This window comes from Cydia amplana, chromosome 4 (assembly GCF_948474715.1).
Source record: "Cydia amplana chromosome 4, ilCydAmpl1.1, whole genome shotgun sequence".
Taxonomy (NCBI): domain Eukaryota; kingdom Metazoa; phylum Arthropoda; class Insecta; order Lepidoptera; family Tortricidae; genus Cydia; species Cydia amplana.
Window position 1 is genome coordinate 2,277,219 of NC_086072.1, and position 24,350 is coordinate 2,301,568.

Genomic DNA, 24,350 nt, shown 5'->3' on the forward strand with positions numbered 1-24,350 from the left:
TCAAATGACATGGCTTTAGATATCACTGTCAGTCATTTAATTGACACATTTAAGTGCTGGAGTAGAAAAAGATATTTATGGCATTTGATATGTTAAAACATAAATCACTTCCATACACGATTTTTTATTTTAATTTATCTTAAATCTATTTACAAACACATAGTGCATTCTTACAAAATGTTTATAAGGTAGTAAACTCGATAACAGCTCAGAGCCTATCATCATCAATAGCATAGTCTAATAAAACATGGTCTTCTCTTCCCAGAGTGACACAAGCCTACGTCACAATAACATTGCCACTTTATATAGCGCTATCGCATATTATCATATAGCGCTGTCGCATGATGACGTAGCTTGTGTCAGTCACGTGACCACGAATAGACGGGAAGAGAGTACCAGGCGCGGTATATTATTATACCATGATCAATAGTACAAACAGCAACACTCTTAACTGTATATCGGAGGACCTTATCACAAAAGGCCACCGATGTACGGCTAACATTGGGCGATGGTACAACTAGGCTAGGTCCCTTGATCTATTTATTTCTGTCACCTTTGTCTAATCTCGTAATACCTTCTAGTATTTGTATTTAGAGTGTTTGGCGTGTTTCCTATGATGGTGCGAGGGGGGCGTGGCGGGCGAGCGGCGCCGCCGATGGTCGCGCTCGCGCTCGCGGCGCTCGCCCGAACGTTCGCGGTCGCGCGAACGGGAACGAGACTTGCGATCACTGGAACAAATGTTTTATAAGTGTAAGGCCTGTGTGGACGCTTGGAGCTCAGCGTTCGGCGGGGCGTGCAGCGTGGCTGTGGGCTCACGCGTGATGTGAGCAGCGTGCACTAAGGCCGCTCCTATACGCTTGCATCTGTTTAACATGCACGCCGCACGCCCCGCCCCGCTGCACGCCCAACTAGAGCGTCCACTCAGGCCCATATAGACTAGGAATCCTCTAGACTGAGTTTAGAGCAATTATTTCATGAAACCGATGCTGCCAAAAATACGGGGGTGCGGGGGGACGAGGTGAGCGAATCCCGTGCCGTGATTGGTCCGTTCCAAGACACGGACCAATCACGGCACGGGATTGACTCGAAGATGGAGTAAAACTACCGTATGAGTGGCAGAGGGGGTAGCGTTACTATGTATATGCTCAGTCTAGAGGATGTCTTGTCTGTGCTCAGGCCTTACACTAATAGCAGCTGCTATACCAACAGGCGACTGAGGTCATAATGCGATCTTTTTCACTATTGGTTGGTCTCAACAAGGGTAAAGGAGATAGCATTATGACCTCAGTCGCCAATTGGTATTGTGGTGAGTATAGTTGCTATAGAATTTGTACTGGAGGGCTGTGAAAGGTGCTTTAAATGAATGAGCTCGATGCCGGCAGAGGTGGTCATGATCTCATGATTAACCATTACTTTTTAGATTGGACCATGCTGGATTGGTGGACCATTGGATGTACTGTCAATTTTCCCCATAAAAATACAGTGAGAGCAAATTATATAATCACACAATAAAATTTAACGCATGGCCCCAGGGCCCCATCATATCATTGTCGGAGATTCCGTTGCGTGATCGTCTTACGAATAATAGGAAGTTCGAACCATACTGTTCTACCTTAGAGGTGGCCAGGGGGCGCCATAAGCCTTCAGTAAGAAGTGCATATACTTGGAAAAATTCGACCTATGCCGCTGTGGCCCGGTGGCCGAGAGGTAACAGGCACCTGCCGCGATATCAGAGAACGCTGGTTCGATTTCAGCCTGGGGCACTGGAGGCTTTGGTCACTTTTTCTTAGTATATGATATTTATTTGAGTTTATAATTTATATAGTAGTGTTTCTACTTGAATTAAAAACTAATTACAATATTTTTTGAAAATAATTTGTATAATTTGTTCTAATACTTCTAAGAGAATAGGAAGTTCCCTAAAATGATAGTAATAAGAATGAGAAACAATATTTGTTAAATGCTGATAGACGTTTTTGTTCTTATACTGACCCATAACCTAGAAGATAACATACATATTTATTTTAACAGTGAAACATGAGTGACGTTAACAAATTTCTGTGAAAAATTACATATAACCCGACAAGAAATTGTAGAAATTAAAAAGTACACTCAAACTACAATGTTGCCACTTTTTAATTTCTACAATTTCTTGTCGGACTGTGTGCCTACTCTGGCTGATTAAGCATAAGAATATTATTTTATGTAGAAAGTGGGATAAAATGGTTGCTGGTACAAAATTATGTATGGGCTACAAATAAACAACATACCTGTGCCGCGATCTCTTCACAGGAGGTGAGAGGGATGCATCGCGAGATTTCTTGGACTTTTTCGATGAGATCCTATAAAACATCGTATTGCGAATTAAAAAAAAACACCAATACTTACCAAGTTACGGATTGACTATAACAACCAAACATGAACTTAATGACAACTAACGAAATAATTCCAGTTTTGTACAGTCGACGTCAAATATATGTTTACACTATTGCACCTTACTCCTTTGTAATAAGGCGAAAAATGTAACGCTCCGTGATTGTTGAGCCATTTAGGGTTCTAGCTAAATTGGACATTCCATAGAGCAAGTATTGAACAAACAATTTAGCTAGGACCACAGAATAAATAATAGTACTGGGTACAGAAGATTCACTCTCTAACAAAACGCGTCTATTATGACAGATATGACCGCTAGGTGGCGCAAGCGCGAGCAGGCGTCCGTTCCGCAGCGGTGCGCGGCAACTACTATGGCTAGACACCAAAATTGGTGTGGGCCGCATGTACTTGTAGCCACGCCTGCCAGGACTCTAAATGGCATAACAATCGCGGAGCGTGATGGTATAGTTTGTAGCTTTCTAGTAGAGCCCGAAGGCTTATCCTATTGTCTATTGTTCAGTAAAACCGCACGTGCTACTTACCTGCAAAAAAGGGTCTTCATTATTCTATTTGGCACCTGAGCGCGGGCTAGTCCAACGCTCAAAAAACCAGTGTAGGTGCGCTCTCCGATAACGTGCCTTTGTTACGCATCTCGATGACACATTTTAGACTGGTTCTGTAGCGTTCGACTCGCCGGCACTCAGTAACCGAAGTACCGATTTTTTATGCAGGTGGTTGTGGCTCGTGGCACGAGCGGTTTTTCTTAACAATAGACAATAGGATTAGCCTTCGGGGTCTATTAGAAAGCTACAAACTATACCTATTTGTGAAAGTAACAACTTACGAGTATGTGTCGTCTTCGGGAGAGAGGGGCCGCCGTCTCGGCGAGGGCAACTCTAATGATTCTTCTACTGCCTCTTTCGCTTCTCGGGACGCCTAAAATTATAGGACGGGACGTTGTAGAACTTATCAATATAATAAGTATTACAAGTAACGTACACAGAGCCATAGAGAAATATAGTAAGACAAGAGTGCTCACTCCATACATCAGTTTTACTATTAATTTCAGTGTCTACATCTAGCATCGAGTAGCTTATGCTGTTGAGATAAGACTTTCCGGTCGGTGCTACATCTATTGTCAAGTAGCAGTACTGATAGTTCCGCTACTCGATACTAGATGCTAATAGTCTTTTTGCTACTAAAACTGATGTATGGAGTGAGCAATCTATGTATTTTTTTCTCTATGACAGAGCTAAAACCATGCTGTGTCGGAAACATCCTGTTTCTTTTACTAAAATTCTCGTTTGTAATTGCTAGCTCTCAGCCATTCTTCGTATTATGCAAACGCGCGCCTTATGTGCCATTACGGCGCACCATTTTGGGGCACGACAACAGTGGCGGAGCGACGAACGGCGCGGTTATGTAAAACGGTTAAGCTTAGGAATGTTAGTAATTACATAAAGAATTATTTAGCGGCCAACCAGAAGGCATAATAGGAAGGATTATTTATTCTTTTATTTATCTCCTCCTTTTATTTATCCTCGGTTTACAAGACTAACTCGGCACTTATCAAGGTTGAGTGCGATTTTACATCGTTTTTTTTTTTGTTTTTAGTGAATTAGTACCTTCTTAATAAGCTTCCGGCGGTAGTGTTGCAGCTGCTGCTGCGGCGTGAGCCCCGGGCGGCGCGCGCGGTGCCCCGCCTCCAGCTCGTCCGCGTACTTCAGGACTTTCACCTCGATGTCGCGCAGGACTGAACGCTTTAGGGAGAGTTCTTCTGACATCGATGTGGTGGTACTGGTGGTGGTTGGCCTATAATATAAAAAAAAAACGTTCTGGGGACTAAAAGACGGGAACTCGACCTGCCTCACCAGGGTTGCCAAGCTCACTGACGGGTTTAAAATTTATAGCTGGTCAACCAAATCTTGTCAGTAAAAATAGGCGCGAAATTCAAATTTTCTATGGGACGATATCCCTTCGCGCCTACATTTTTCAAATTTGCCGCCTTTTTCTACTGTCAAGATCTGGTTGACCAAGTATAAATACACTTTGACTATTAAGATGAGATTAGATGTTAAACCAAAATATTCATAAGAAACCGTACGTACAGTCAGCAGCAGAAGTTGCTAAGCGGGCCAGGTGTTCAAAATGATCTTGACACGACTTTATTGTTAAGAGAATAAGAGTGCGTCAAGGTAATTTCGAACACCTCGCCCGCTTAGCAACTTCTGCTGCTGACTGTACGTATGATTAGTTTGCTACCGAGTAAATTTTCCGAGTAGTCTTCTGTACTCTTGACAAACAATCACGTATTCGCGTAGATTAAATAGCTGCAGAACTTATAAATATTAGTAGCACAATGCTCCTTTATATTTAATTTTGAAAATGATCCCTTATTGACCAACATAAAAGAAGTTTAACGTAATAAAATGTGAGCTATAGTTCGTTTTTTTAGCATTGGAAAGAAGGTAAGCGATCTTGACATGTCTTTTAATTGAAAAACGCTTTTTAAAAATCAGTAACTTATACTTATGAAAGCAGAAGAATATAAATGATCGTATTAGATTCATAATTGTTACATATTTGCCGTGACTTATTTTTAAAACATGTTTTTCAATTAAAAGACACATCAAGATTGTTTGCCTTTTTTCTAATGCTAAAAAACGAACTATAGCTCACATTTTATTGTTTATTACGTTATGAGCATCATCTTCTTCTTCCTCGCGTTGTCCCGGCATTTTGGCCACGGCTCATTGGAGCCTGGGGTCCGCTTGGCAAATAATCCCAGGAATTGGCGTAGGCACTAGTTTTTACGAAAGCGACTGCCATCTGACCTTCCAACCCAGAGGATAAACTAGGCCTTATTGGGATTAGTCCGGTTTCCTCACGATGTTTTCCTTCACCGAAAAGCGACTGGTAATAATCAAATGATACTTCGTACGTAAGTTCCGAAAAACTCATTGGTACGAGCTGGGGTTTGAACCCGCGACCTCCGGTAGTAATGAGCATCATGTTCTTCGAAAAAAATTCAGTTTTTTTACAGATTTAACTAAGATAAGTTCATTATGAAAGAAAAAAAAACAAAACAGTTTGTACAAATAATCCTTCACTACGTACATATCAGGTTGTGGTGTGGGAGTGATGGAGGGTGCGGGCGGGGGTTGCGCGGGCTCGGGCCACGTGTCCGCGGGCTCCACGCTCTCCCACTTGGAGGGGATGAAGCCCCCCGCGGGGCGGGACTTCTCCACCTCCAGGGGTATGCCGTCGATGTCTTCGTCTTCCTCCACTGTACGATAATAGACAGGAATAAGTTGTATTTGAGATGCATCAAACACTACCCTAATGTTTGTCGTGAATAGATCTTATCGTAGAGTACGATTGGTGCGGCATCGGGCCACGTGTCCGTGGGCTCCACGCTCTCCCACTTGGAGGGGATGAAGCCCCCCGCGGGGCGGGACTTCTCCACCTCCAGGGGTATGCCGTCGATGTCTTCGTCTTCCTCCACTGTACGATAATAGACAGGAATAAGTTGTATTTGAGATGCATCAAACACTACCCTAATGTTTGTCGTGAATAGATCTTATCGTAGAGTACGATTGGTGCGGCATCGGGCCACGTGTCCGTGGGCTCCACGCTCTCCCACTTGGAGGGGATGAAGCCCCCCGAGGGGCGGGACTTCTCCACCTCCAGGGGTATGCCGTCGATGTCTTCGTCTTCCTCCACTGTACGATAATAGACAGGAATAAGTTGTATTTGAGATGCATCAAACACTACCCTAATGTTTGTCGTGAATAGATCTTATCGTAGAGTACGATTGGTGCGGCATCGGGCCACGTGTCCGTGGGCTCCACGCTCTCCCACTTGGAGGGGATGAAGCCCCCCGAGGGGCGGGACTTCTCCACCTCCAGGGGTATGCCGTCGATGTCTTCGTCTTCCTCCACTGTACGATAATAAGACAGGAATAAGTTGTACTCGAGATGCATCAAACACTACCCTAATGTTTGTCGTGAATAGATCTTATCGTAGAGTACGATTGGTGCGGCATCGGGCCACGTGTCCGTGGGCTCCACGCTCTCCCACTTGGAGGGGATGAAGCCCCCCGCGGGGCGGGACTTCTCCACCTCTAGGGGTATGCCGTCGATGTCTTCGTCTTCCTCCACTGTACGATAATAGACAGGAATAAGTTGTATTTGAGATGCATCAAACACTACCCTAATGTTTGTCGTGAATAGATCTTATCGTAGAGTACGATTGGTGCGGCATCGGGCCACGTGTCCGTGGGCTCCACGCTCTCCCACTTGGAGGGGATGAAGCCCCCCGAGGGGCGGGACTTCTCCACCTCCAGGGGTATGCCGTCGATGTCTTCGTCTTCCTCCACTGTACGATAATAAGACAGGAATAAGTTGTACTCGAGATGCATCAAACACTACCCTAATGTTTGTCGTGAATAGATCTTATCGTAGAGTACGATTGGTGCGGCATCGGGCCACGTGTCCGTGGGCTCCACGCTCTCCCACTTGGAGGGGATGAAGCCCCCCGAGGGGCGGGACTTCTCCACCTCTAGGGGTATGCCGTCGATGTCTTCGTCTTCCTCCACTATACGATGATAAATGAAAATGAAATGAAATGAAATTGTTTTGTTCCGGAAATCGCTTCCATAAAATTACAATAAAATAAAATAAAAATTAAACTATTAGACTGTACAATAAAATTAAATTATTCACTAAAGTCTGCAGATAAATACAAATTAAAACTTAATATTAACTAGACGTGTCGCCCATAAGACAGGAATAAGTTGTACTGCAGATGCATCAAACACTACCCTAATGTTTGTCGTGAATAGATCTTATCGTAGAGTACGATTGGTGCGGCAACGTCTAATTAAGTAAACCTACATTACACTGATATTAATTGTACGTATATACAGTTTTCTGTAAAAACCCGAATAATGTTAATACATAGTGTGTATTAATATAGACATGGGTTAAAGTCAGAGGTCAGAATTATTTTTCAGAAACGTGTTTTAATTGTGGTCGGGCCAAACGCCTGATTAAGCAGATGTGATGCTGCGATTATCTAATGGATAAATATGTCAAGACAGCAATTTGAAAATAAAAAGGCATTTTCTGTCGGAAAGCGAGACGTGATGAAGTGGAACCGCCAATGAAAATCATAAAATATTGGTCTAGGTATCTATCGGCTTGTAAAGTCGTTTTTTCTTTGTTAAAATGAAGTTAATGCCTGACCAGTAATATGATCATTGTCAAGAGGGCGCTGTTAATCTCATGTATAGGGTGACAGTTCAGTATAGTATGAAAAAAATAGTTCCAGTGAAATTCCGCAACGTGGCGCGGTTCCTGGTCAGGCTTTAGGAAGTTGTGTTTGAGTAGGGTAGACCGGGGACAATTGAACCATTTTTTGGATAATGGTTCCTAGTTCAAAATGTATAGGAGGTGAACCAAAACTGTACGTACATATGAAATAGTAGGTTATTGATTTACGTACTTTTGAGGGTAATTGTTAATAAACGGTAAGAGTATGGTAGATAATCCCGTTTTTCGTCAATGATTCCTTGTGGTACAATTGACCCTTAGTGCGGGTCAATAGTACCAACAATTCGAACGTAAATAAAACCCAAATAATATGTTTATTATATAAAGAGAGAGTTGTATTGTCTTCGATCAACACGGAAGGGATGCGGCATTCGCACTATTTCCCCTCTGCCTAGGTACAAGATCAACTGATCTAGCGCGGGTAATAAAACTAGTTGCGCTCGGATTTTTAACTAGACCGAGTCCAGACGCGCGAGTGAACACAGCAGCAGAAAAAATGCCTAATTGCTCGGTTTTTTGTTGTAAAAAGAGGTCGGGGACATCAAATTTACAAAAAGAAGGTGTTATATTTCACACGTAATATTTTTTTTACATGTCATACGTTTAATTATATTTAAACACAATTATTATATTTTAGTCTCATGTAATTGCTGGATTTATCGATTTTTCTCGCCGAGTACAAATTGCGGATCGGTCGAGCAACAAATCCGACTTCTCATCTCTTGACGAAAATGTGTTAGTGTGCGTGTTGTGACACTTGTGACTCGTCCGTACACAAAAACAGATCGACGTGTGCAAGATTTGTCTGTGTAGGGTGTCATTTTCTATGTATTTGTGTCGTCATTACAGATTGGATTTTGTATGCAAGTGTGTGAGAAGTGCTACTGTGTGCACGTTCCCCCCCGCGAAAAATGGCAGAATGATTTGAATGTCAAGATATCGCTTGGGCCTATCCCTTCCGACCTGTCGGAAGCCCGTGTTGATCGAAGTGTGTACGTTACCCGGCACGCCGTCGATGTCCGGCGCTTGGGGCTGGCGGCCGGCGGCGAGGCGGCGCAGCGCGGCGCCGTCCAGCGGCGCGCCGCCGCCCGCCCACGAGCCGCCCGACGCCGGCGACGACGACCCCGACCCCGCCTCCGACACGCCGTCTATGTCCTCCACCTCCGGCTGATCAATTACACGCTTTTACGATAAATGAATGAATGAATGAATAACATTTATTTCAGGACAAGTCCCATAGTATGTTAGTAACAAGATGAATACTTAAAATTAGTGTTAGTGCAGAACATAAATAAAAATTTAACACAAATAAAAACTTAAAAACCTATAACCTACCTACGTGGAGCGCGAGACATGGAACTGCGTCCATCGACGCATCAGCGCGGAGTCCCAGCGGTCCGCGAACGCGCTCAGGATCCCGTTGGTGCTGCAGCGAACTCGGGCTAACAAGGAGGCGCACCGCTTGCGCATTATGGCAGCAAAATCGTCGGTCCGCGCCTCCGCAAACATGCCCGACGCACTACAGTGCCGCGGCAACCCCAACAGAACCCTAAACGCGTTGTTATATTGGACTCGCAGGACTTATATTGGAATATCAGGGATGTTGCGGATGCCGATTTTTTGATATCCGCAGATGCGGATGTCAAGATAGGTACATAAAAAACGTCAAATATTACATTTTAGTATGGTATGGTACGTATTTTGTAATCTGTGTCTGAATTGTGTGTTGCCACTCGTTTAGTCTTAGTTTAGATGTAGATTAGTTTTAAGTCAGGTACCCACTGAAAATCAGCGTCATGGCTTGCCGTGGCATTATGCTGAGTGGGGATCCTGTTTAGCATCTAAGTTGTTTGTGTTACTTGTATTGTGTGTTACTTGTACCTGATGCTAAATAAATGTATTTCTTCTTCTTCTTCTAGTAATTTTTATTAAAAAAAAACCGGCCAAGTGCGAGTCGGACTCGCGTTCCAAGGGTTCCGTACATTAAGTCCCACTCACGCTTGACTGCTCATTTCTAATAGGTTTTTTTGGCTAATGACTAAATTACCTAGCAGTCTAGCACTTACGCCGATGCTAAGACGTTCCAGTACCGACCTGTTCCACATCCGCATCCGCATTAAACTCCGCATCGATTTTATGCGGATGCAGATGCAGATGCGGATGTTGAAAATAATGCGGAAGTTCCGCGGTTGCGGATGCGGATATTCGCAACATCCCTGATAAATATACATATACGTATTAATAACTAGTACCCCGTAAACGACACAGAGTAGAACAAATTCCACAAAAAACATTTTCATGCAAAATGTTGCCAAGACGAAACCGTAAGGCTCGCCCTGTCAAAAAGTTATCAGATCTCTTGTAGAGCCAAGCTTCTAACTGTACGAGCCCTAAATTCACAAACTTTACGCCTAAGTCAAAATATGTGCCTTGGCCGTTTCGATTCTTGGCCGGCCTTTTATCATACAGGTTAAAAAAAGTACAGGCTAAACATGTATCTATCTATAGGCTGTATAAAATGCAAAAAGACTAAACATTCGGTTAGGATCGCTTGTATACCTAGTGTGAATTTCATGAAATGATTTTTACGGCTCGAACCCTAATCTGTTAAACAAAGGTACACATCCCAGTCCGTATCCCTACCTTGTCCGTGCCAACAACAAGTCGGCGGGGTACACGGCCCAGTCGGCCCAGGCCTGCAGTATGTAACGTACCTTGTCCGTGTCCGTCCGTCCGCGGAAGGCGTCACTGGCCGCTAACAACAAGTCGGCGGGGTACACGGCCCAGTCGGCCCAGGCCTGCAGTATGTAACGTACCTTGTCCGTGTCCGTCCGTCCGCGGAAGGCGTCACTGGCCGCTAACAACAAGTCGGCGGGGTACACGGCCCAGTCGGCCCACGCCTGCAGTATGTAACGTACCTTGTCCGTGTCCGTCCGTCCGCGGAAGGCGTCACTGGCCGCCAACAACAAGTCGGCGGGGTACACGGCCCAGTCGGCCCACGCCTGCAGTATGTAACGTACCTTGTCCGTGTCCGTCCGTCCGCGGAAGGCGTCACTGGCCGCTAACAACAAGTTGGCGGGGTACACGGCCCAGTCGGCCCAGGCCTGCAGTATGTAACGTACCTTGTCCGTGTCCGTCCGTCCGCGGAAGGCGTCACTGGCCGCTAACAACAAGTCGGCGGGGTACACGGCCCAGTCGGCCCACGCCTGCAGTATGTAACGTACCTTGTCCGTGTCCGTCCGTCCGCGGAAGGCGTCACTGGCCGCCAACAACAAGTCGGCGGGGTACACGGCCCAGTCGGCCCACGCCTGCAGTATGTAACGTACCTTGTCCGTGTCCGTCCGTCCGCGGAAGGCGTCACTGGCCGCCAACAACAAGTCGGCGGGGTACACGGCCCAGTCGGCCCAGGCCTGCAGTATGCGCGTGACGCGCGCCCGGAACCCCTCCTGCTGCAGCCGGGACCCCATGCGCGACCACGCCACGTGGCAGTCGCGCATTATGTCAAGGAGACGGGATTGGATGCTGTCAATAAATATAATGAACATTTTAATAACCCCCCGTCTATAAGATTATTGGAGCTGATGATTTTCAAACGGCTGTACAGACATGAAACATGACTAAGAACACTCGGGATAAAATTATCTATGATACGGAAAAAAACGATAATCGGTTCATCCGTTTGGACGCTACGATACCACAGACAGATACACAGACAGACACGTTAAACTTATAACACCCCTCTCTTTTTGCGTCGGGGGTTAATAAGGGCTCATTTAGACGGCGCGCAACTCGTATACGATTTTAAGTACATTGCGGACCATTCAGGTTACATCAATTCAGCCGACTGATCAAATGACGCAATGTAATGAAACTCCCATGCGAGTTCTCGCACCGTCTAAATGAGCCCTTATAAGAGGAAAACGAGCAGACGAATCGCCTGATGGTCAATTACCGTCGCTCATAGACATGGACACCGATGTCACTATTTGACACTTTTGTTAGAAAGGGACTTCCGCTTGTATTACAAGTTACAAGATTTTGAGAAACGGGCCCCAGGTCGACGTTAGATGCACATCAATAATTAAGAATCAGGGATGTTGCGGATGCAGATTTTTTGACATCCGCGGATGCGGATATTTAAAGGCTCACATATGCGGATGTCAAGATTAGGTACTTAGAAAACGTCAAATATTACATTTTTAGTATTTTTTTATTTAAAAAAAAACGAAACATTTGGTATTTGAGCAAGAATATAGGTGCGTTATATTTAATAAACAGTAACTTGGCCGACTTTTCTGGATCTAGACGATTTCGTTATAGGTAATGACGAAATTACCTAACACTTACGCCGCCGCTAAGACGTTCCTGTACCGACTTGTTCGACATCCGCATCCGCATAAGCTCCGCATCGATTTTATGCGGATGCGGATGTTCGCAACATCCCTGTTAAGAATGTTCACGCAACAATGAACTTACGCGCTCCTAAACGCGCTGGCATTAGTCATCTTGGCCTGCGCGTTGTGCAGTATGTCGGACACCAGGTACAGCCGGGCGACCCGCTTGTGCGGCGCGGTGTCCTCGCCCGCGAGCGCCTCGGCGAGGCACTGCGCCACCTCGCCGGCCGCCTCCGCGTGCTCGAGGCACCACGCCATCGCCTCGCCTACGGCCGTGCGGGTGGGGGTCAGCCCACGGATTACATAGGTTCGATGCGCATCAATAAAAATGTTCACGCAACAATGAACTTACGCGCTCCTAAACGCGCTGGCATTAGTCATCTTGGCCTGCGCGTTGTGCAGTATGTCGGACACCAGGTACAGCCGGGCGACCCGCTTGTGCGGCGCGGTGTCCTCGCCCGCGAGCGCCTCGGCGAGGCACTGCGCCACCTCGCCGGCCGCCTCCGCGTGCTCGAGGCACCACGCCATCGCCTCGCCCACGGCCGTGCGGGTGGGGGTCAGCCCGCGGATTAGCTCTTCCAGGCGATCGCGTTGGCTGGACAGAAAATTCATATTGTACAAATAGTACGAGATATTTTCTAATAAATAAATAAATAAAATAAAAAGGGCCAAGTGCGAGTCGGACTCGCCCATGAAGGGTTCCGTATTTAGGCGATTTATGACGTGTAAAAAAAACTACTTACTAGATCTCGTTCAAACCAATTTTCGGTGGAAGTTTACATCATATATTTTTTTTAGTTTTATCATTCTGTTATTTTAGAAGTTACAAGGGGGGGGGGGGGGACACATTTTACCATTTTGGAAGTGTCTCTCGCGCAAACTATTCAGTTTAGAAAAAAATGATATTAGAAACCTCAATATCATTTTTGAAGATCTATCCATAGATACCCCACACGTATGGGTTTGATGAAAAAAAAATTTTTGAGTTTCAGTTCGAAGTATGGGGAACCCCAAAAATTTATTGTTTTTTTTTCTATTTTTGTGTGAAAATCTTAATGCGGTTCACAGAATACATCTACTTACCAAGTTTCAACAGTATAGTTCTTATAGTTTCGGAGAAAAGTGGCTGTGACATACGGACGGACAGACAGACGGACAGACAGACAGACATGACGAATCTATAAGGGTTCCGTTTTTTGCCATTTGGCTACGGAACCCTAAAAAAGCCTTTATTTCTTACAGAATTAAATCTACAGTTACGGTTTAAAGTTGTTAGTAATTAAGTATCTTGAAAAACGAGAGTTAGCGTTAGTAAATTTAAGATAACAAAAACAATTATTGGAATGTTATGAACATACATTATAACATAACATTTTCTAATATGAACTGCTAAAAAATGGAATTGACCGTTTCATTCGCGCTCATATTTATCACAAATAAGCTGGAGATTTTTAATATGTGTCCAAATAATGAAATAGATTATTTATTGTGACATAAAAATACAAACTAAACAATAAAACTAAACTAAGTACATGCATTATAAAACTAAAAATAATCTTAGAAATAAACTTATAAATAAAACATGCTCCCTAGGTCGCTGTCCTGAGTTATGGTGCCCAGAAGACTGGCAGCGTTACCTCTTTGAATGGCCAGACTTAGTATAATTAATTTGAATGGGTTATTTATTTTACCCTGTCGCCACATTCTATATTGTAAAACTAAGAGAAATTGTTACCCAAGAAAAAAATCAGTAAGGTATACCTTATTATTGTATTTGTGTAGCAATTCTATTTGACGCATTTTTGTTTTGCCATATGTTTGAGATAGAGGTATTAAGGCACTAAGTCTGCATTTAGTATTAATGTTACATGTAATAAAGTTGAAAATAATTAGATATCCTCACTTATTGGACAGCGTGCCTCTAATATTCTCCTTGGATTCGTCCTCGTCGACCAGCTCGTCCGGCATACCCGCGGTATACAGGTTCATGACCGGGGGACGCCATACTGAACCACCTGTAGTAAATTGTAACAAAGTTAAGAGAAAGATAATCCAATTATTTTCACCTCAGCAGCTCGAACAAGGGTACTTTGCTACTTAAAAACAGTGAGCAAAATCGCATTTTGCTCACTGAGTGAGATAAAATGAGCAAAATGCGATTTTGCTCACTGTTTTTAAGTAGCAAAGTACCCTTGTTTGAGCTGCTGAGGTGAAAACTTAATTGTTGGTATATCTTAAGAAAACATGAGTGAATAGGTAAGTGATAAAAAAGTAATACATTTTTCGGGTTCTCTAATATGTTGTCACTGCTAAGGTTTTATGAACTACACGAGATCAAAGTTATTTACATCTCGTGCGCTTTTGAGTCCCTTACTACGCTCAAGATTCTAAATTAGATTCGTTGTACAAATAACTATTGTTTGCCACAATACACACGAGATATTCAAAGTACAACAATGACATACAAAAAGAATCCAGAGAAAAATGGAAAATTACAAAGACAAATAATAGTCACACAGATTTTTACAAAATAGAAAAAGAAAGAAAACATACATAAAAACACTTTTCACACAAACAAAAATGCTGTGTGCGTCGCAGCAAAACAAAAGGGTTCCGGCTCAGTATTACGCTTCACCCATCGGAATGGAGAAGCACTGGTATTCTGGCAAAGTTAATAGAAAGAAGACTAAAAATCCACAAGGTTGTGGTTTCGGATCGAGATGTAAGATGGCATTTTTGGTTAATGAGAGAGGGGAGGGAGGGATAGAGGGAGGTTGATATGGAGGTGGGGACTTGGGGAGGGGAAAGGGGAGGGAGGGATAGAGGGAGGTTGATATGGAGGTGGGGACTTGGGGAGGGGAAAGGGGAGGTAGGGATAGAGGGAGGTTGATATGGAGGTGGGGACTTGGGGAGGGGAAAGGGGAGGGAGGGATAGAGGGAGGTTGATATGGAGGTGGGGACTTGGGGAGGGGAAAGGGGAGGTAGGGATAGAGGGAGGTTGATATGGAGGTGGGGACTTGGGGAGGGGAAAGGGGAGGGAGGGATAGAGGGAGGTTGATATGGAGGTGGGGACTTGGGGAGGGGAAAGGGGAGGGAGGGATAGAGGGAGGTTGATATGGAGGTGGGGACTTGGGGAGGGGAAAGGGGAGGGAGGGATAGAGGGAGGTTGATATGGAGGTGGGGACTTGGGGAGGGGAAAGGGGAGGGAGGGATAGAGGGAGGTTGATATGGAGGTGGGGAGGGTGATATGGACAGAGGGTTAGAGAGGTCAACTGGAGAAACGGAAGGTCAGAGGAAGGGTGATATGAAGGGAAAGAGGATTAAAAGTAGGGTGGAGTTGAGGGAAGGAGGGTTAGAGGGAGGGTGCTTGAGATTAGGAGGGTTAGCGGAAGGGTGATATGGAGGGAGAAGGGTTTGAGAGGGGGATATGATAGGAGAGGGAGTTCGAGCAAGGATGATATGGAGGTAGGAAAGGGATAGAGGGAGGGTGATATGGAGGGAGGGAAGGGGTTTTTAAGGGGTTGGAGAGAAAAGGAGGAGAGAAAGATGGAGAGGGAGGGCACTATACCTTTGAACATGCGGAAGTCGTTGCTAGACCAATGTTTAGGTGAATCGCCCTGTAGCATGGAGAACAGTTTCCAGCGGTAGTAGACGTGGGCGGGGGACTGGTTCTCGAACAGGAACCGGAAGAACGGGTTGTTCATTTCCTTGTTCATGATGATGGCCTCGAACATCGGGCCCTCGCGGATCACGAACTCCACCATCCGGTGGATCAGCATTAGGATGTTCCTGTCGAGGAATCATAATTAGTAGGATCATAGAGAAAAAAATACATAGATTATAAATAATAAATAAATAAATATTGGGGGACATCTTACACAGATCAACCTAGCCCCAAACTAAGCAAAGCTTGTACTATGGGTGCTAGGCGACGATATACATACGTATATAGATAAATACATACTTATATACATAGAAAACATCCATGACTCCGGAACAAATATTAGTGTTCATCACACAAATAAATGCCCTTACCGGGATTCGAACCCAGGACCATCGGCTTAGCAGGCAGGGTCACTACCCACTAGGCCAGACCGGTCGTCAATACATCATTCCTCCATACATCAGTTTTAGTACCAAAAAGACTATTAGCATCTAGCATCGAGTAGAGGAACTATCAGTACTGCTACTTGACAATAGATGTAACACCGACCGGGAAGTCTTATGCTGTTGAGATAAGACTTTCCGGTCGGTGCTACATCTATTGTCAAGTAGCAGTACTGATAGTTCCGCTACTCGATGCTAGATGTAGACACTAAAATTAATAGTCTAACTGATGTATGGAGTGAGCACTCTTGTCTTACTATATTTATCTATGGTAGGGTATAGTTATTTTCACCACATTATTAAATTGCACAACGGGACTTAAGCGTATTTAAGTTTTAAGATTTACCTCCGACGTTTCGAGGACGGCGTTGTCCCCGTGGTCTCGGAGAAGACTGGCTAAAGTGGACATCAACATCTACCCGCGCGAGTTTTTCGAACTAACCGCACTTGTGTTGTACAATTTAATAATGTGTAAAAATCGTGAAAGTTTAAATCAGTATTTTCACCACACCAGCTGGTTTGATACTTGTGAAAACTGTTAAGAAAGTTGCATTTTATCAGCAATAGTGGCAAATTTTTAGTCCTTACCTCTCGGTTGGAATCACTACTTTGACTATCGACTGTGAAAGTATCTGAAAAAGAAATATTCCATGTTAGTAAAAGTTATAGTTATAGCAAAAGCTGTATTACGTTTGTACAGTCGACGTCAAATATATGTTTACACTTTTGCACCTTACTCCTTTGCAATAAGGCGAAAAATGTAAACATATCTTTGACGTTGACTGTACTATTAGGTATACTCTAGCGGCCCAGACACCTATAAAAATACCTCCCATTCCATTTTATTATGAAGCTTTATTTTGACAAATGATTTCATTGACAAAGAGGCACGGCCGTACCATCCTTTTCTCGAAGCGATTCAGGCCATTTTCGACGTCCTGTAATTTTGTGCTGGCTAAAGCTAGAACCCTGAATTTTCAGTGACATGTAGGGTTTAACATGCTTTAGACATATTCTCAAAAACATTCAATTTGAACTTGTAGTTTAATTATTATTGATTGTCAGTTGTCTTGGAAGTTTTTGATGTAATAGTCAGCAAACGAGCAAACGAGTCGCCTGATGGGAAGCGGTCATTGTCGCCCATGGACATAAGCAACATCACAGGAGCCACTTAAGCGTTGCCGACCCTTGAGAACCCTAAATACCCGCTTCTTGAAGAATCCTATGTCGTAGCGCAAAGGAAATACCTCAGGAGGCAAGTCATTCCACATTCTGCACGTTCTGGGAAGAAACGAGCGAAATGCCCGCTTATTCTTAGGTTAGGTTGCTTTGTAGGCGGCTAGACGTTATACATGTATACACCGTGTTTTTTTTTTATTTCCGTTAAATTCAAGGGTGCATTCCTGAGCTTAAATCAAGTAACTTTCTCAAAGACACCGATATTCTAATTAACTCCATTTCGGAGATAATCAATAATTTATTTTTTTCCTATAAGGCCTCTACAAGCGTGTACACGTTTGCCGGTTTACATATTGATTAGTGTTTAGAATGAGTTCATACATTTGCTACTAAACTAAGGTACAATCTCGGTCGATCGATGTTCGAAATGACATTGATATGTCACAGATTTCAATTGTTTGGTTGAGTTAAATGTAATGCCCGTGTTACAACAACGCTATATGCTACATTTAATTAGTTTTTGAACTTAATTTTTTTTTGTAAAAAAAGCAAAAAAATTTTTTTTTTTTTAATTAACTATGCCGTTTAGTTCTCTTAAACGTACTTAACCATACCCCGAAGTTAACGGAATTCAATAAAAACACGGTGTATAACATTTCTCCATGGCTAAAATATACCCTGTAGGTATTCCAAAACACGTACCTCCTCATAAGCCTGCCTGTCCTCCGGGTCGCTCGGGTAGTACTCCCCTAGCCTTACTCGCGGTATCTGCAACAACACGAAATTGAACCTTAATTTAAATCTAGCTTTACTAATACACTATCGGCTGTAATGGCCTTGTGGCCATATAACTATAGATGAAGTAGATGCCTAGTAAGCAGGTAGTAAAAACTGGATCTATGTAAACAATTTTCAGAAATAAACAATTCTTATTAGCTATTACGTTTTTAGGGTTTCGTAGTCAACTAGAAACCCTTATAGTTTCGCCATGTCCGTCTGTTTGTCTGTCCGAGGCTTTGCTCCGTGATCGTTAGTGCTAGAAAGCTGCAATTTGGAAAAGTTAATATTTTCGGTAATAATCGATCTGAAAGAAAACAAATGTGTCCCTGTCCCCCCTCTAACTTTTGAACCATGAGTCCAACAAATGTGGAAAAAATCGTGAAACAAAAGCTTAATAAATACTTTGAATGAAATCTATAGCGAATATGATCGGTCCAGTCGTTTTTGAGTTATTGCAAAAAATCTTCTCTTCTTAGTAAAAAGAACAAAGCGCTGCAAAGGTACTCCCTTATACTGGTAAGATGTACAATGTACATGACACTTACTAACAGCCCCCGTTTGGCCTAGTTTGTCAGAATGGTAGGTAACTACGAAACCCTACACTGAGCATGGTCCGACATGCTCAGTGTAGGGTTTCGTGTTTCATGCGACGAGTTTTGGGGCTAAGACTAGTTTATGTATTACATTTTAAGTTACTGAACGCGATACAAGTCGGCTTCATGCTGCCAAGCCTTCGAACCTCCAGACCGGCTCAGTTAAATGATTGTTATAGACCACTGACAATCCAACCTCTAGACTGAGCTTAGGCCAATTATTTCATGAAACCGATGCTGCCAAAAATACGGGGGTGCGGGGGGACGAGGTGAGCGAATCCCGTGCCGTGATTGGTCCGTTCAAAGACACGGACCAATCACGGCACGGGATTGACTCGAAGATGGAGTAACGCTACCGTATGTGTGGCAGAGGGGGTAGCGCGACTATGCTATGTCTAGAGGTTGGATTGTCTGTGTTATAGACATACCTTGTTGGCCCTGTGCTTGGGCGGCTGCGCGTTGAAGGGCAGGCCGGAGGGCGGCGGCGGCTGGCGCGGCGCCTGCAGCGCGGGCGGGATGTAGATGGGCACGGGCGGGATCACCACGGCCTTGCCCCACCCCAGTTTCATCTCGTAGCTCATTATCTCCTTGCCTGTAACAACACATTCTTTTAAGAGTCCCCGGAAAACTCGGCCGAATTTCACCTTCCCATACAAACGGAGTTTCGTTCTCATTTTAAAACTATACGTGTTGGATTGTAATGAAACTTTGCACATACAATGACATGAGGTATATCTAGGTCTGTAATTATTTTATATAGCTCCAGTTTATAAAGCAAACGAAATAGAGCAGAAAACTGGTTTAATTTAGGTTTTGCTTCAAACTTTTCTTGAGAACGCGAACGTTTTAAGAACTTTAGTGTAACCTAAATAAACCAGTTTATTCAGTAAGGGAACAAGTGGTTGTAAGTTTAATTAGGGAGTTTCCTAGCCCCACTCAGGCAGAGATTTTTTTAACGGAATGTGATGATTTCAAGCGAGTTATTCGTGAAAATCTTTACATTATATTACTCCTCCTAAAATTTAGTCAACTATCTTTGGAATAAAGTCGAAATAAATTATAACAATTAAATAACTAAAACCCGCTAACTAAAACTAAAAGCGCTGGTGGTCTAGCGGTAAGAGCGTGCGACTTGCAATCCGGAGGTCACAGGTTCAAACCCCGGCTCGTACCAATGAGTTTTTCGGAACTTATGTACGAAATATCATTTGATATTTACCAGTCGCTTTTCGGTGAAGGAAAACATCGTGAGGAAACCGGACTAATCCCAATAAGGCCTAGTTTACCCTCTGGGTTGGAAGGTCAGATGGCAGTCGCTTTCGTAAAAACTAGTGCCTACGCCAATTCCTGGGATTAGTTGCCAAGCGGACCCCAGGCTCCCATGAGCCGTGGCCAAAATGCCGGGACAACGCGAGGAAGAAGAAATAACTAAAACCCGCATTGCTGACGTAGGCGAGAAAACCGCTAGGCTCAAATGGGACTGGGCCGGTCACGTATACCGCATGCATCCGGAGAGGTGCTAGCTTAGTCACAAAGTGGATGCCGGTAGAGGGACGTGGACGGTGCAGACCCGAACCAAGCGTGTCTCACTCCGCGATTTCGTCGCTTTGCTACAGGTAGCCAAAAGTACATCCGTTCGGCCCCAATTTTGGGGAAAGCCATAAGCCGCGCGTGGCGCTGTCGCCACCTAGCGGCCATATCTGTGCTGATCGTAACAGACGCGTTTTGTTAGAGAGTGAGTCTTCTGTACTTAGTACTATTATTTATTCTGTGCCCGAACGGAGATGGCGGGATGACCTGAACAACTGGCCAGAGGAAACACTAAATCGGGAGTCTTCGAAATCAAGGGGAGAGGCCTTTGCCCAGCAGTGGGACACTCAGATAGGCTAGAATTTTTAATAAATAAAAAAAAAAAAAAAAAAAACGTTTATTCAGAGATCTTTCTTATAACTAATTACATATATTCTTCTGCCAAACCACAGAGTGGTTTGTTGGCAGACGAGGCTCCTTTATGTATTTGCAAGCTAGGTAGTTGATAGGTAACTTAAACTTAGGTATCTACTTAACCCTTTACCTCATGCGCAGCCCTATATAGCAACTATTAAAGTTCATTTTTAAACAAATACTTTTTATTTATGACATGAAGTAAGAGGTTAACTCTATATTCTTAGCGTACAGTAAAAGAAAATCAAAATAAAATTAAAATGTAACGTATTATTGACTTACCGTTTACTTTTTATGGTTGTCTTACCGTTGATACACCGCAGCGCTCGCTCGCCGTCGCGGCGGCTCATGAACGCCACGAAACCGCAGTTGCGGCCGCGAGCCTTCTCCTCGTCCGAGCGAGGCCACATGATCTTGATGCTGGCTAGCGGCCCGTAGCGGCCGAAGATCTCCATTAGCTGCTGCTCTGTTATCTGCAGGCAATTGTTACATTTAAGACTTTGCATTTGCACATGTTAATGGCTTAAAACATGTTTAAAAATATGGTTTTTAACTATGTTAATAAAAAAGGGACGGCCCGGCTGGTCATATAAATTAGTCAATTTGAGAGATAAATGAGTTAAAAATTTATCGTTCATTTAGTTTAAGCAAGACTTGTTAGTAATAGTGTCAAACTGTAGCCAACACAAAATACTAACGTCACCATGCATGGCATGCATGAAATAAATATTTAGGAAAACCGTAGACAGCAATAATTTTTTGACACATTATTTTCTAATAAATTGAAAAGAACTACAAAGAGACTGTAAATTAACTGAGACGGCACAAATCAGGGCTAGTTGTTTGACAGCTCGAAAAAGGAGGTTTTCAGTCAAACACAAGGCAACTCTACCTTAGGATTGAGGTTGCCCAGGTACAAATTGGTTGTATTTGGGTCCCCAGTATCATAGGAGCCGACGTCAGGCAGGATCTCCAGTGACGCTGGCTCGGCGCCCACAGGAGCACCCCGTTCTCGCAGTACATTCTTATATTTGTGCCGTTCTGAGCGCTCTTCCTGTATCCTTAAATAAATAAAATATTGTTGCAAATGACACTATATTGATGACTTCAGCTATTTGAATATGTATCAATTTTGATTCAATGCTTAGCTCGAAACTCAGTCCTTATTTGAAGATGATTGTAGGTACTTTAAGCATGGGGTCTATTCATATACTGCTTTGACATACTTAGTCAAGGCATGACTTAAAACTTTTTCCATATGTCATCTACAGTCTAGTTTTTTATTCGGTAGACTAAAATGACAGTACATAGTATGAAATGACACATGATCTTCAAACTATGAAATGTCATTTTCGTCTACCGAATAAAAAAATAGATTTTAGTCATAAAGACAAAAATCTCACTACATTTGTTTTGGTATGATCAACTTTGAGTATTACAATATTTAGCATTTTAAGTTTTAGTATCTTCCTAAGGCCCAGCCATACAAATGAAAAATCCAAAATTTGCCACTGAAATTTGAACCTATGGTGCAGGAAGTCAAGTTGATATTGCGTTGTTTGAAAATCGAACGAAACAAAGCAAAAGAGACTTTGTTCCAATTGAATATGATTTAAATTTCATCAAACTGAAGAAGTACTATAGGTAAGGCCTTGGGCATTAGGATGGTTTTCTGGTATTAGAAACATACCATATAACATAATAATATAAGAGCCATGCTATAATAAAAGGTTAAAACATTTTTACATTCTCAATTCCTCCTTAAACAGTTCAAGATTGCTCTTCTTCTTATCCTTGCTCTGCTTGGCTCGGAGCCTGCTCTGCTCGGTGGAGCGCTGCGCCAGGCTGCGGACCACATCCTCTGCACTGGGCCGCTTGTCTTCAAACCTTGATGTTGGCTTGTAGAGCTTACCGCGCTCTGACGTGTCTTCCTCTGGAAATTTAATAATGTAAAATATATTAGAGATTTGTTTCTACATTACAACACACAGTGGTGGATTATCTTTTAGGAAAACTAGGCATGTAACTTTGGACTAGTGGAAATAACTAAGTAACTCTGTTGTTTGCCAATTTGAGAGAGATTGGTCTCTTGGAGTATTGGAGTAAGATCACCTGAGATGTATTATTCTAAATAAAAACTCACTTCTGGCGCCAGCATCATACGTTCCAGCTTTCACCCAAACCTTAGAGGTGGTGCTTGGTGCTTCTTGGAATGTCTCCACAAATTCCTTGAACACCTGCAAATACACAACATTACTTTCGTAACTAAGTACCACTGACAATCCAACCTCTAGACTGAGCTTAGGCCAATTCTTTCATGAAACCGATGCTGCCAAAAATACAGGGGTGCAGGGGGAGGAGGTGAGCGAATCCCGTGCCGTGATTGGTCCGTTCAAAGACGGACCAATCACGGCACGGGATTGACTCGAAGATGGAGTAACACTACCGTATGTGTGGCAGAGGGGGTAGCGCGACTATGCTATGTCTAGAGGTTGGATTGTCTGTGCTAAGTACAGATGAAAACATTACAAGCCAATGTATCTTAGGTTCAGTATATTAATGTGACTAGGATATCCAAATCTGGGCCAGACTCAATCTCAAATCTGTACTATGAAATAGGCAATGAATGTCTCAACTCTATGACTATTTGTTGTTAAGCAAAAACTGTCAGTGAAAGATCTGGAGAGAATCTTGGTCCAAACAGTATCAAGTAGGTACTCTGTAGGCTAGATTTTAATCACCAATTGGCAAAAACGTTTACGTCGTATTTTTTACATATTTACGTAAATAAAACACAGGAAAACCATCAAAGAAATCAACCACTAGTATCGCAGAATTTTGCCTGAAAAATATTATGTTACAACTTACATGAGCTGCTGCTTCCTCTTCTTCCTTCTTCCGTAATTCTTCTAGTTCTTTCTTTGATAGGTTCCGGGCTCCCACCGACCCAGCTGAGAACGCTTGCAACTTCTGCTCAGGTATTTTCTACAAATATTGGAGACAACGTAAAAACATTTGTAAATCGGCGATTACACGGCTACAATTCAGGGTAATTTTATTATTAATAATGACTAAGAACTAACCTTCATGGTTCCATGAACCTGATTCAGACTGTTTTATTACAAATTATAACTATAAACAATTATTATTTTAATTGAAAATGGGAAAAATATCACTATTTTGTTTTATAACCTCAATTTTCAGCAATTGGCTGTCACTTCACTGTCAGTTTATTTAGTCGACGCAACATACGTTCTTATGCACGCAGATTTTTTCATTGAATCGCTAGTAAAATCTACCACTAACATGAAGTCCAAACATATAAAGTTTAAAACTAAAATGAATTTTCATTTAACTTTACTTCATAATATTTAACTGTACTTCAAATTTTTCGTTCTTTATTACTACTGTAACCTATAGAACGAACGCATTTGATTAAACTTTAAAGTTTAAAGCGAACTGGAACGTCGTGTTTCAAAATGGCGGGAGCGTTAGCATTTGAAACATAGATGGTAGATTAGAATAGAAAGAAAATGAACGAAACTTGACAAAATATTAACTAATTTTAAGTAGTAAGTAATGAATACAATAGTGATTACTGTTCCCTCATTTTATTTTAATCGACGAATTGATTGTGGACTAGTGTT

The 24,350-nt window shown here is 43.1% G+C and overlaps 2 protein-coding genes across 2 annotated transcripts in view; both read right to left on the reverse strand.

The window, feature by feature from the left end:
* LOC134663071 (beta-arrestin-1) overlaps positions 1–24,350 on the reverse strand; it is a 191,026-nt gene that overhangs the window by 81,489 nt on the left and 85,187 nt on the right. The gene's annotated exons all lie outside the window — the stretch shown is intronic.
* Positions 562–23,940, reverse strand: LOC134663107 (U2 snRNP-associated SURP motif-containing protein). The gene is made up of 19 exons (XM_063519440.1): positions 23,787–23,940; positions 23,572–23,688; positions 22,847–22,940; positions 22,450–22,636; positions 21,596–21,764; positions 21,011–21,176; positions 19,188–19,351; positions 18,089–18,154; positions 16,796–16,839; positions 15,669–15,889; positions 14,004–14,115; positions 12,453–12,695; positions 11,033–11,228; positions 8,708–8,873; positions 5,491–5,659; positions 3,999–4,170; positions 3,218–3,309; positions 2,271–2,342; positions 562–728 (listed from the first exon to the last, which is right to left on the reverse strand). The coding sequence occupies exons 1-19, from the start codon at positions 23,790–23,792 to the stop codon at positions 578–580; spliced, it is 2,607 nt and encodes an 868-aa protein (XP_063375510.1). The 5' UTR covers positions 23,793–23,940; the 3' UTR covers positions 562–577.